We start from the raw sequence: 12,763 nt of genomic DNA, 5'->3' as shown, positions 1-12,763 counted from the left end.
ATGTCAAACTTATCAAGATTTTTGTTGGTTTTAATCCTCTGCCCTTCAAAACATTCAGCAGTAAACTGAGAAAATATGCTTTGCTAACCCACAAGTCATCTTGCAAGCTGGCAGTGGATAGGGAGCTAATGAAGGAGCATTAAACAGTCTGAGGGATTATAAGAAATTGTGTTACCCCGGCATTAGCCTGATGTTGCTTGCATTGTCATCAGTTCGATATAAAACATTTTCCTCAAGTCTAGAGCCAACACCATGCACCTGGAAAGATAAAAGAAAGTGAGGGAATCAATGTGATTACTGGAAATAAGTAGAATAATGTTCAGTAAGATAGCATATAGAGCCCTAATTGGTTTGGCTCAGTGGATAGAGCGTTGGCCTGTGGACTGAAAGGTCCCAGGTTCGCTTCTGGTCAAGGGCATGTACCTTAGTTGTGGGCACATCCCTAGTAGGAGGTGTGCAGGAGGCAGCTGATCGATGTTTCTCTCTCATCGATGTTTCTAACTCTCTATTCCTCTCCCTTCCTCCCTGTAAAATATCAATAAAATATATTTTTTTAAAGAAAGATAGCATTTAGAAGTCTACTTTAGGAGAACTACATACATACTAATACAACAGGATGTTGGCAAAAAAAAATAAATAAAATGGGGAAAAAATGGATCACAGGGCAAAACAAATCACCAGATGATTGTTAAACTGAAACAGTGTGCTGGTTAAAAAGAAAAGAAGTCATATTGGTATGTAGAAACTGGACCCAACTGAACTGACCATGTTGTGTTGAAGGCTAATTGTTCAACAGCAAATAGACCCACTGCGGGGTGAATGCAGTGTGGTCATTGAGATGGCTAGAGCCACTGGTCGTTTCCTTAGCAACTATCACTTTGGTGGGAAAGGGGCTGGAGTGGAAAGACTGATTTGAAACAAATAAAACTTTAAAAAATCCCCAAACAGGCAAAAGCACCTCCAGAATCTCATAGGATACCCATAAACAAAGTTTATGAGTCGCCAAGAAATTATGAAGTAATTCCCCTCTTTAAATTTGGCATGAGTCATGCTGTATTACATTACTGGGATTTACGCCATGAAGAAGGGGGGTTTAGAGTAAAGTCAATAAGAAAAATAAGTAATACCTGTGAAGACAGATTAGGAAAATTAGAATTAGAAAAAAGACTGTTGAATGATTTATTTATGGCTCACTAGACAGCGAGACCACTCTGGGTAGTAAGACAATTATCATCTACATTATAACTTTTCTCCTTAGATGTGCCTGTGACCCCTTTAACATAGAAATGCCTAAAAGAAGATGAAAAATGTTTTTGCTGTCACTTTTAAAAAATATACTATACCTTTAACAGGGACAAATGATAGCCAAGTAAGATGAAGAAAGAGGTATAGAATTGGCATAATGGTGTATTTTGGTCTCCCAAAAGTAGAAAAGGCTGGGCATCTAGAAAGATCGAGAGGTGTGCTATTTCAGAGGTTGGCAGTGTCTTCTGGGTTGGGAGTCAGGGAGGTGGTCTCTGGTTTTGACCCATTAGCTGTCTGAGCAAGAAGATACAGGCTTAAAACGATGTAAAGAGACTTGCATTTTGAAGGGAGCTATTAATAATACTTCCTATGGAAGGCCTTTAACAAGGTTAGGGTCTCTTTTTCCTAAGAGTATTTTGCAGACGCTTGGGAACAGAGTGAAGAAAGTCATTGCCCTGTGATTGCTGAGGGTCAGACCAACACCATTTACTGATCTAATTGGATTCTAATCACTGGAACATTGATGCATCTTCACTTGAGAGCTTCAGGTTGGCTTGGCCTGCCATTTGAGAACACCTCATAGCAACAGCAGGCTTGCCTAACCTTTTGCCAGCAATAGGCAGGTCCAGCTTGGCCTCTGTTAAGGAATTGGAGAAGCTCCCATGCTCAAGCTTGCTGGCAGCTTAATGTACAGGGAACTTGCCCATCAGGAGGGTGAACAACAGCTTGCCTGGCAGCTTAACATATCATCCTGTTTTCTTCAATAGGTGATTAAAGCCATTGAGGAAGGCTATCGGCTACCCCCTCCAATGGACTGTCCCATCTCACTCCACCAGCTGATGTTAGACTGCTGGCAGAAGGAGAGGAGTGACAGGCCTAAATTTGGGCAGATTGTCAACATGTTGGACAAACTCATCCGCAACCCCAGCAGCTTGAAGAGGACGGGAACCGAGAGCTCCAGGTGAGCCATGCTTACTTAATAGTGATGTATGAAAGAATACATTAGAGATGGCAGGCAAATGGTGACTCACGTTAATTCCTGCCTCTTAATAAGAGGTCACTTCATAGCTCTCTGCAACTTGGGTGGTTTCTTTCTCAATTAGTGAAGTATTTATGGTAGTTCACTTTACCATTTTGAAGAGCCAAATACCTGTCAGGCCTCAAGGAATAGTTAGAAAAACAAATTAAAAACAACAACACAGCAACAACAAAATAACTAAAGTGCTTATTTTATGATGTTGGACAGGGACATTTTGAAAGAGGGATAACATTCAGGTTGCTAGATGCCATATTTTGAAAAGGGAAAGGAATATTGTGTTTGTAAAAAGTAAGGATTAGAGGACAGCTCTCTGTGCACTGCAATTTTAAGTTGACTTATAAATAAAGTGTTAATTGTCACAAGAGATGCCTTAGGTTTCAGTTCTTAAAGTTTTTCTTTTATGAGTCTTCAAGAGTAGCAGGAAACAGGACCAAGATAGAAACCGATCAAGTTACAAAGCATGCAGACAAATGTTTGAGAAGGGTTTTGAAAACTACAGTGATTGCACCACCTGTAAAAGAGGTAGTTATTTCATTGGGAAGAGGAAATTGAAGTGTATCAGTCCAGAAAGAAGATAAAGATGCTGCAAGTTCTGTAGTTCAATGGGAACTTTTTTTCACGAGGTTGAGCTTTACTGGCTTACCAGCTCCATGGAAAAAGGAATAGACCATCTTTATCAGTTAAATGATTTAAGAGACAGGCACAGTAAGACCAGGTGGCTCGGCATGCATGACATTTTCTCCACAATATGCAAGCCCTTCCTGTCTTGGCCCCCATTATGATGTTCTCCTCTAGTCTTTCTCCTGAAGCCCTAGCCTAAATATTGCAGATGAGAAGGACTACACTTATTATTATAATGCATGAAAAAAAGAATTTGGAGTGAACAGCAGCGGTACCTTCTGTTCTCTTTTAGGCTTTCAGATCCTTTAGCATTGGCCACTATACAAAGAGCTCAGTGGTCAAGCTCTTCTGCAAAAACATCCAGCTGAATTCACATCTTTCTCCTGCCAGTTGGTAGCTATGTGACCTAAAACAAATCTAACATTTCTGGGCTAGTTTCTGTTCTTCTGTTCACTGAGAGGGTAAAAACAGATGGCTCTAAAGCCAAGTTTCCATGTAGCTGGCTTCTCCTATTTCTACGTTAACCTCCAGCTTTTACATCTCCAGCTCCAGAGCCCATGTGTTATGTCTGAGAGTCCTGAGGCCAGTGCTTGGAACTTCTCCTGATAGCATAAACTGTTTAACTACTGATATTCCATAATGTGTGGTTAGCACCAAAGTTCAGGAAAAAATGAGTTATTGGATATACTTTTCTCAATGCTAATTTTTTTTCACTGATGGTACTTGAGTAGCTTTAATGCTTATCACCACTTGCTGATAATGGGGTGTAGTATAACATGATATGTTACTGAGCACAAAATTAGGCAAATGTCATGGTGTTCCACAGAGAGCACAAAGACTTCCAGAACATACTTGAGAGTATCTGTTGGAGTGTATTGATATGGAGTGAGGATATTTTCATCCTAAGGTCATTTTGACATTCTCAGGCTCCTAGAGTTTACACGTTGCCTACTAATGTTCTTGGCGTAAAGTTAGAAGCAAATGCAAACTGTTGCTCCTTGTTTGATATGAATATTTAAATTGATAAACATTCAACACTGATATATAAAATTCTGAGTATTAATATTTGTTATTGACTTGAAATTGGGGGAATAATTAAATCTTGATTATTCTTGTCATAAAAATATGTAGAATTTTACTTACAAAATTGGATATAATTGAAACAATGGACACAAAAGATATGTCACAAAGGCAAGCTAATATCTGGGCTCAGAACTAACTGATAAAACAAGTCTTTGTTAAAATATTTACATAAAAAAGAAGCAATGCAAACAAAAATAACTGGTAAAATTAAAATAAAGAATGGAATTGGATCAATTCTGCTGTATAGAAAATGAATCAAGGCATTAGTTTGACTTAATTTTGTTTTTACAAGAAAAGAACATTTTTGGGTGAAAATTCAGTCATGATGATATACTTCTGATTTAAACACTTATATTCAAACAACATAGTCTCAGAATGAAAATCATGTCAAACTGTTAAGGTGAAATTCATTCCATAATTTCTAGAGAAAAGGGAACTTTAAGAAAATAAAACTTAAGTAGCAGTGTTGTTATAGAGGTAATTATAGTAAGGGTGGTACAGACTACCCTGTAGAGGTCTACCTTGTGATTATTATGTATTTTGATGATGAAGATAACTACGAGTCAGTTACTAAATACTTTCCATTAATAGGTGATTTATTATAGATCAATACTACGAAGAATGGCAGAATTCCTGCCTTGAACTATAGTTGTTCTTAACAATGACCTCATACCAAACACCTGGGCTGAGAAATGTGTAAACTAATAACTAAGTTAATAAAATGTGCTCAGATTTTGTGGAAATGATTATTTAGGAGCCCCTGCAAGGGAATACAGAAGCACATTCCACAGTCTAAACAGTGATCAAAGTGGCCATTCTTCCTTCCAGTCTTGGCATGCGTGCTGGTCAGGCATGGGTTGATTAAAGGGGATTAACTCCCTGCTGTCCCAAGTTTTTTTTCGAATCCACCGAGACTGCCTCTAAACCTGGCTCGAAGCACGTTAGACTTGAACTCTTGCTGCTTTCTCCTTCCATCAAGTCTGGCAGACTGAAGCTCGGTTTTCCTTACTCATACTCCGCTAGGGTTTCCATAGTTGCTGCACTAAAGTCTATAATATTCAGTGCTGGCAGGGACTGGACTCTTTCTGCAAAGACAATCAATTTTAGCCACAAGGACTCCCCCAATCTTTACCCCAGGCTAAGATGTTAAAAAAAAACAACAAAAAACAATTGCTATGATTATTAATGCATTAAGAGGTTCACATGAAACAAATGTGGGACATGAAATTAAGAACAAATCGGGCGATTGATACTTTTTTTAGAAGCTTTGTGAAATTGGGAGCAAAAATAATCACAGTGGCATTTGACGATGTTTACTCTTGGTGTTTTAGTTCCCCTTGTCTGTCTCAGGCAATTTGACTTCTGAGTCTTGCTGTTTCACTGATAGCTCTGTCTACAATTTCTTGTTCCATTTCCAGACCCAACACTGCTTTGTTGGATCCAAGCTCCCCTGAATTCTCCGCCGTGGTATCGGTGGGCGACTGGCTGCAGGCCATTAAAATGGACCGGTATAAGGATAATTTCACGGCTGCTGGTTATACCACACTAGAGGCTGTGGTGCACATGAACCAGGAGTAAGTACTCAGCGATGTAACACAAAAGGGTAAATCTAGATTTAATAGTATTTTCCTGTTTTTGCTTTGAGCTGCATAATCATCCTCCCCATTTAAAAAACACACACACACAAAACTGGAATGCCTTTCATTTTGATTGAGTCTAATTTTACACAGCCTTTATAAAGCACCTACATTGTTGCATTAAATTGCTTAATTAAACATCTTAATACACCTGCCTTGTTGTGCTGTATGAATTGTGGCTGATTCAGATGTGTGTCTGCATGAAGCCCAGAAGAGAGGTTCTCAGCCCTCATAACGTTATTCTCCCTCTGTTTTCTCTCCCTCCCACCCCGCTCCACCCCTGTATAGCGACCTGGCACGAATCGGCATCACAGCTGTCACCCACCAGAATAAGATTTTGAGCAGCGTCCAGGCGATGCGAACCCAAATGCAGCAGATACACGGCAGGATGGTTCCCGTCTGAGCCAGTACTGAATAAACTCAAAACTCTTGAAATTAGTTTACCTCATCCATGCACTTTAATTGAAGAACTGCACTTTTTTTACTTCGTCTTCGCCCTCTGAAATTGAAAAAACAAAAAACAAAACAAAAACAAAATCAAAAAACCTATCTGCAGTGTTGCTTGGTGTACAGAATGCTGGAAAATGGGGCTCACAGAAATGACCAGTGTCATTTGAATTCGACCTGGAACAAATTGTTTCTCAGAAGTACTGGGTCCATCACCAGTTTGTAAAATACACATACCTGTGCAAATAGGACTCCGCCTGTGAGTTTTGATGCTGTACCTGCTGCCGGACACTGGGCTTCTCTGAGACATCCTGATCCTCACTCCATTTGGAATTACAACTGTAGTATTTTGTTTGTGGCATCAATGACAGTCCTCCTTCTTTCACTGGAATGAAGGCCATGCCCAGGAACATTTCTGAAGGACTCACTTGTAGCTATTAAGGCTTGGTTCATGCCAGGGGGAAGAACGCAGGTGAAAACCGGGTGGCTCATCAGTGTTGTTCCTCAAAGCTCAGGCCACCTGGTGGATTGTGATGCCATGAGGGGATGGAAAGAAAAAGAAAGTGGATTTAAAAATAATAATAATAATAAACCCCAAACACCCTACATCCCTGACTGGACAAACGAGGTCTGTTTCTTTGGGCCTGAGGCTGTGCCATAGAGTTGTATTTTGGGACTCTACAAACTTACCGTAACTACCTTACGGCTAGTGGACTGTGACAATCTTGAATAGGGAATGTTCACACTTCCCTTCTTTAAAGAGGCAAACCCAAATCTCCAAGGTAAGGCAAACACAAAACGAAAAAAAAGCAATGAATTCTTCTCTGATGAAAACATCGTTTTTTGAAACTTGATCTTATTTGAAACATTGAGTAGAAAATAAGTTTTCAGGTCTGTCAGGTAGTTTGCGGTTCTTTCAGTATTTCAATCCTCTCTTCACAGCGGGAGAGAAGACCAAAACCAATATGGCTTCCCTACTGTTCTCCCAGGAAGAAGTGAAATAAGAGCCATATTTGATCAGGTACAAGAGGATGGACCTGTACTGCTGTGCTTCCTCTTATACAGGGTTCCTCTGGCCTTTGGTGCCCTTCATGACACACATACTTATTGAGCTTCTTCTGGGTACCAGGCGGTAACCTCAAATCTTGTTGGGTCATACACATGCCCCACTCTTTAGAGAGTTTGCTTCAGTTGAAAATCCTTTCCGTTAGTCTTATTTTTATGTCCTGCTTATAGTCCTTCATCAAACAGAGTAGCAAGGGAGGATGTACCTAGATGTCAGTGGTGAGACTTGGAACTCACCTTGAGTTCCTCATTATCAGAAAGTTACCTAATAAAAAACGTGTAAGATGCTTCTATTTCAATCCTGGAATTTTCTTCTTGAAACATGTAAAATAAATAACTTTCTTCATTCCTAGAAGCCAACAGCCTAACTTTTTTTTGACTAGGCAAATTTTAACTTTTTTGACTTCCATTGTTATCACTATTAAACAACAGCTTGGCTGATTTTAATAACCTATTTCCCTCTCCTTAGTTTTATCCTGAAAGCTATTTCTTATAGAGCAAAGAATGTTAAATTTGATGCTGTCAAATCATGACAGTTTAGTACAAAACCTTTTGCAACAGGAGTTATAAAAGCTTTTCTGTTCAGAAAAAAATATGAAATTTGTTGTTTAAACTGCTTCAACAATTTTTATTTCATCACCACTTTTGCTAAAGCCTGGGAATTCTGGATATTCATGTTAAAAGTTGACAAATGTAGATAATGCAGATGGGGGTTTGTTTGCTTTTCAAAAAGTTTATATATTTTTTTCTTTTAGCAAAGCTGTTGAGTATTTTATATTCAACTAGAGGCCTGGTGCACTGATTCATGTACTGGTGGGGTCCCTCAGCCTGGCCTGTGGGGATTGGGCTGAAACCGATCTCTGTGTCTGGGGTGCGGGTGAAGCAGATTTGGGGCCAACAGTGCCCCAGCAGCAACCTAACCCATGGCAGATTCTTCAAGGAATCAGGCTCCCTCCTTTACTGCTTAGAGCGTCTGCCCCCTGGTGGTCATTGCATGTCACAGCTACTGGTCGAATGGTCGGACAGTCACTTAGGTTTTTATATATATACTAGAGGCCTGATGCACAAAGATTCATACAAGAATAGGCCTTCCTTCTCCTGGCTGCTGGCACGGGTTTCCCTCTGGCACCCAGGACCTGGGCCTTCGCTCTGGCCGCCGCCTCCCACCTTTGCTCCCGGGCCGGGAGCTGCCTCCTGCCTTCGCTCCAGGGCCGGGAGCCACCTCCCACCTTAGCTCTGGGACAGCCGCCTCCATTTTTGTTGCGTTAATTTGCATATTCCCTCCTTATTGGCTGTGGCACCACCATCTTTGTAGAGAAGTGACTGTCAATTTGCATATTCATCTTTATTAGATAGGATAGATCTTTGACTGATTCAGATAAGACAGCATTATGGCATTATCTTACAAGTAAAAAGAGAACAATACCTTGCCCTGGCCAGTTTGGCTAAGTGGATAGAGCATCGGCCTGTGGACCAAAGGGTCCCAGATTTGATTCTGGTCAAGAGCAGGTACCTTGGTTGCAGGCTCCTCCCCGACAGCCCAGGCCCTGGTTGGGGCTTTTGCAGGAGGCAACCAATCAATGTGTTTCTCTCACATTGATGTTTCTCTCTGTCTTTCCCTCTCTCTTCCACTCTCCCTAAAAATCAATAGAAAAATATTCTGGGGTGAGGAGTAACAAAACAAAAAAACAAACAAAAAAAAATAGGCCAGAGAGAGAGAAAGAGAACATTATCTTGCATATATTGAATAATTAAAATGTTTTGCTTTCTTAAATTCAAGAACTTAAGACCTGAAATATTTTTCTAAACATTGAACATACTCAAAGCAGAATATTTTAAAGGAGAGAATGTCAATTCTAATATATTCTATGCTGGTGTCATTTTACTTTCTCAGTAGGTATCTCTTTAAATGAAATTATTGGGCAGGGATTGAAAGAAAGGTGTATGAAACTTTCATTCAAAGGTTGCCTTCTGAATCTTAATTTTGACACATGACAGATTTAGAATACAGGCCAGTGAAAAAGCCAACAGAGGACTTTCCAAGTGTCTAAAATCATATCCAGTAGCAATAAGAGTGTTAATGCCAGGACTTCCACAAAGTTACACATTTTAGAAGAGCAATGTGAGCACAATAGAAAGGTTGCATTGTTTCCCAGGGTGTGGAACTAGACTCTGGCATGCAGACAGCTATGGATTCTAAAGCCAACTGAGATGTTGACACTGGGAAATGCACTCCAAGTTTCTTTATAACTCAGTTCCTCCACCTGTAAATTACAGATAATGACACTTTAATAATAACTCCTTTCCTAACATGTGCTATTGTAAGTGTATATAAAATACTCTTACATGGGACACACTGAACTTCACATAAGAGAAGTGTACCAAGTGTTATTCATCCATCTTTCACTGTGAATCCACATGTCTTATTGTGACACATCAGAGTGGAGTGAAATGAAGTTTAGTGGTAGGGAGCCATGCAGATGAAGCTTCTTCACTTTATATGGTTTTATAGTGTTTGGGGATAAATGTATATCTATACAAAAAGTGGTAGACCTATTAAATTATTCCTGTTCCTGTGTGATTTAGCTTTAGAAATTCATGGAATTTTTTTTGATATAATAGAGTGAAATGCACAAATAAGGCTCCTTTGCAATGAAAGGAACTGGATACTAATGACACTTTGATGTCTTCATGATTGACTCAAAGGACAATGCTTTGTTTATTTAGCCACAATGAAAGTCACATTTTTTACCGATGATCCCACATGGACCACATGCTTTGTCTGGTCTCTGTTCTAGCAATTCCCCTTGATAAAGGAGTTGCCTGAATTCAAAGGAGAAAAGAAGGTTTATTTTCCTGCACTCTTTCTGGCATCAAGTAGACATAAGCCTTCACATTCCCACACTTCTCACTTCAAACATCCAACCCTTTTCACATACACAGTGTCCCCAAATAGCCCACTTAATATTACAAATATATTTATATAATACATATTTATATCTAGGTGTTGAGAAGAAGGGGTTGGCAAACTGAAAGAAGACATGTGTTTTGGAAACTACACTTTCTCCTAAGAATGGAATTTCTATTAGCAAAATATCCTCTACAAAATGTTTGCATATCCATATGGTGTTGGTTGTACTGCATCAGAGTCTTAAGATCATATTCATGTTCTCCTTTTCTTTCATATAAATACATGCCTGCCCAATAAAATCCCTTTACATTCAGGTTGCAAAGCTACATTTGATAGACTTACTGATTTTCAGAGAAGAAACGGTGGGAAAAACAGATCTGGTCCTTTTGCTTTTTTATTTTCATAACTATCAAAATGATGTTGACAAATGGCTTCTTAAAGACCTTGGTAATTATACCCTTACCCACATTTATAGTTTTTAATTTCTTAAGAAGTAATTTCTATACTATTTTATAAGAAAACTTTATTTATCTCTTTCCAAACAGACTGAAGTATTTTCTATAAGTTTAAATAATGGTCATCTACCTCAAAGAAACTAAATTTTATTTATCTCCTTCACATAATATATATATATACACAAACAAATAAATCAATGGTTTAATAAAATAAGCAAATTTATCAGTAAAGATAAATTTTGGCCTTAATCCTTGCTCTACATTTGAGGCCAACTGCCAAGCATAGATACTGGGGTGGGAGTTACAGTCCAAGAAGCAATCTTGACAGTCAGTTGTTGCCAAGACAAGGAAATAGCTTCCTTTGGTTTGAGTTGATTATTTGGCAAACGAGGAGCCCCAGTGATTTAATTATATTGTGCCAGCTTTGTTCAATTCTAGACTGATGGGTCATCTGTAGCAGATTAGTTCTTGGTGAGCTTGATCCCCCAAGACCACTGTCATTGTTGCACCAAACCTCTCACTGTGCCCATGGCCCCAGGTTCCCTCTCTGTCTATTCCATGCAGATTGTATTGATCTTTTACTAATTAAATAATCTCATTCATTAGAAGTCATTTTCTTTTCAAGAAAACCATCCAATACTTTTAATTTCTGAGTTTGCATTTTTTCAATTGTATTGTTGGCTCCTGATGGATTGGGATGTTTCCAAATACATATGTTCCCAAGACATACAGTTTCCCACTTTAGAAAGACTAGATGCTAGTGTCCAGGTTTTTACGGTATTACAGTTTGCCTTTCACAGCCTCACCAACACAGCCCTTGTCATCTTGCACTACTGAACCATACAAGTCATTTCAAAGAGGGGTTGTTCACACACTGCTATAGACATAGACTGTGTGGGTTTCTCTTCCCAGTGTTGCCACTTCAGCATTTATAAATATGAGAAGATAGCATAGCCTCTCTTCGCTTTAATGTCCTCATCAATATAATAGGAATAAGAACTGTATCTTCCTCCAAGTACTTATAATTAAGCTGCAAATGCACATAATTTTTTGGTTGTCATAGTTGCCATTTTTTTCAGGAGAAGAAATAAGATTTTATGATCTCCCTCCTGGACTACTTACTGAGCCCTACCAAATTCCATGTACCTATATTCTTTCTTACAATATTGGTTGACAACTGGCTGGCTGACAACTTTCTCTAAAGTCTTGTTCTTTTTTCTACAGGGAGTAGATTCTGCTATCTTGGCCTCACAGCCCTTCCTGTTGATTACAAAGCCCACAAAGAAAACAGAACACACCCTTCTTGGTTCCTTAGAAATGTGTTTCTTTTGCTTCTACTATGCCAGTTCTGGAGCAAAGACATTGATGAAACAGCACCCAATACCTGAAATAAATAAATCTATGACTTTCAAATCCCCTTTCCAGTGAAAGAAGCAGCAAACATTCAAGGTTCGGCATCTATTCTCCGGTTGCACTGAGGAATGTACTGTCTCAAAGCACCAGCTCTGCAGAACCCTTGTTCCCAAACTCCTTGTGGTTTTATTTATATCTATTTCCATATCTCATTGCTGTACGTCACTGCTGCATTGGTGTGGCAGCAAGTGACCAAAGGCAACAGGTTTTATTATGGACACCAGGTCAGGTGCCACCACACAACACAAAGCCAGTTCCCATGAACTGCCTATGATATGCATTGCTGAAGTAACATTTTACCCAGGGTGTGCCATTGCAGTGATATAAATATATTTTTTTCCTAGACTAAATATGAGCTGACTATCTGTTTTGATGTGTGTACATAGGTGTGAGTCTGTGTGGATGCGTGTGTGTGGTGTGTGTGTGTGTGTGTGTGTGTGTGTGTAACCTCATGCTTAGAACTGCCTGTGAATGTCGTGGAATGCTACACCTGAAGAGTTCTGGTTTTCCACCAGTTCTGAGATGAAGAGCCACACAAAATAGTGGGCTGGAGACCATGCCCATCCCCTTAGAAGGAAACCCAGAAATGTTAAATGTCTGTATTTATGTTGTATTTTATAGCTGCCACACTAACCTTAATAAGTAATTATACAGCTTTGGGCAGAGCATTTTCACCTTAGTGGTGGAGTAATCTTAGAATATAAATATAAACCCATTCAAGTGACAATCCATCTTCAAAGTCACGATTCTGATTGAACTCCTCATCTGAATCACTATTTCCTTGATGGAGAGAGAGAGAAGGGGATGGAATTTGTTTGGTAACCCCAAATGGAATACAAGTAGCCTT

The 12,763-nt window shown here is 39.3% G+C and overlaps 1 protein-coding gene across 3 annotated transcripts in view; it reads left to right on the top strand.

Annotated features, from left to right (window-relative positions):
• The window catches only part of EPHA4 (EPH receptor A4), a 134,651-nt gene extending 122,385 nt beyond the window's left edge, over positions 1–12,266 (top strand). The window contains exons 15-19 of one of the 3 annotated variants that reach the window (XM_070422232.1): positions 2,013–2,206; positions 5,407–5,562; positions 5,914–6,854; positions 7,015–7,093; positions 11,728–12,266. In XM_070422232.1, coding sequence (XP_070278333.1) covers positions 2,013–2,206; positions 5,407–5,562; positions 5,914–6,028 — 465 coding nt within the window. In that variant the 3' untranslated portion in view covers positions 6,029–6,854; positions 7,015–7,093; positions 11,728–12,266. Of the gene's footprint in view, positions 1–2,012; positions 2,207–5,406; positions 5,592–5,913; positions 6,855–7,014; positions 7,094–11,727 lie in introns of those variants that run through there. The other 2 variants (XM_070422231.1, XM_070422233.1) reach the window with 2 other exon arrangements.
• Positions 12,267–12,763: the final 497 nt, after the last annotated feature.

Source organism: Myotis yumanensis, unplaced genomic scaffold (genome assembly GCF_028538775.1).
Source record: "Myotis yumanensis isolate MYYU_CA2020_CCGP unplaced genomic scaffold, mMyoYum1.0.hap1 SCAF_8, whole genome shotgun sequence".
NCBI lineage: Eukaryota > Metazoa > Chordata > Mammalia > Chiroptera > Vespertilionidae > Myotis > Myotis yumanensis.
Note: the sequence above shows the minus strand (reverse complement) of the source record. Positions and strands in the feature narration are given on the sequence as shown.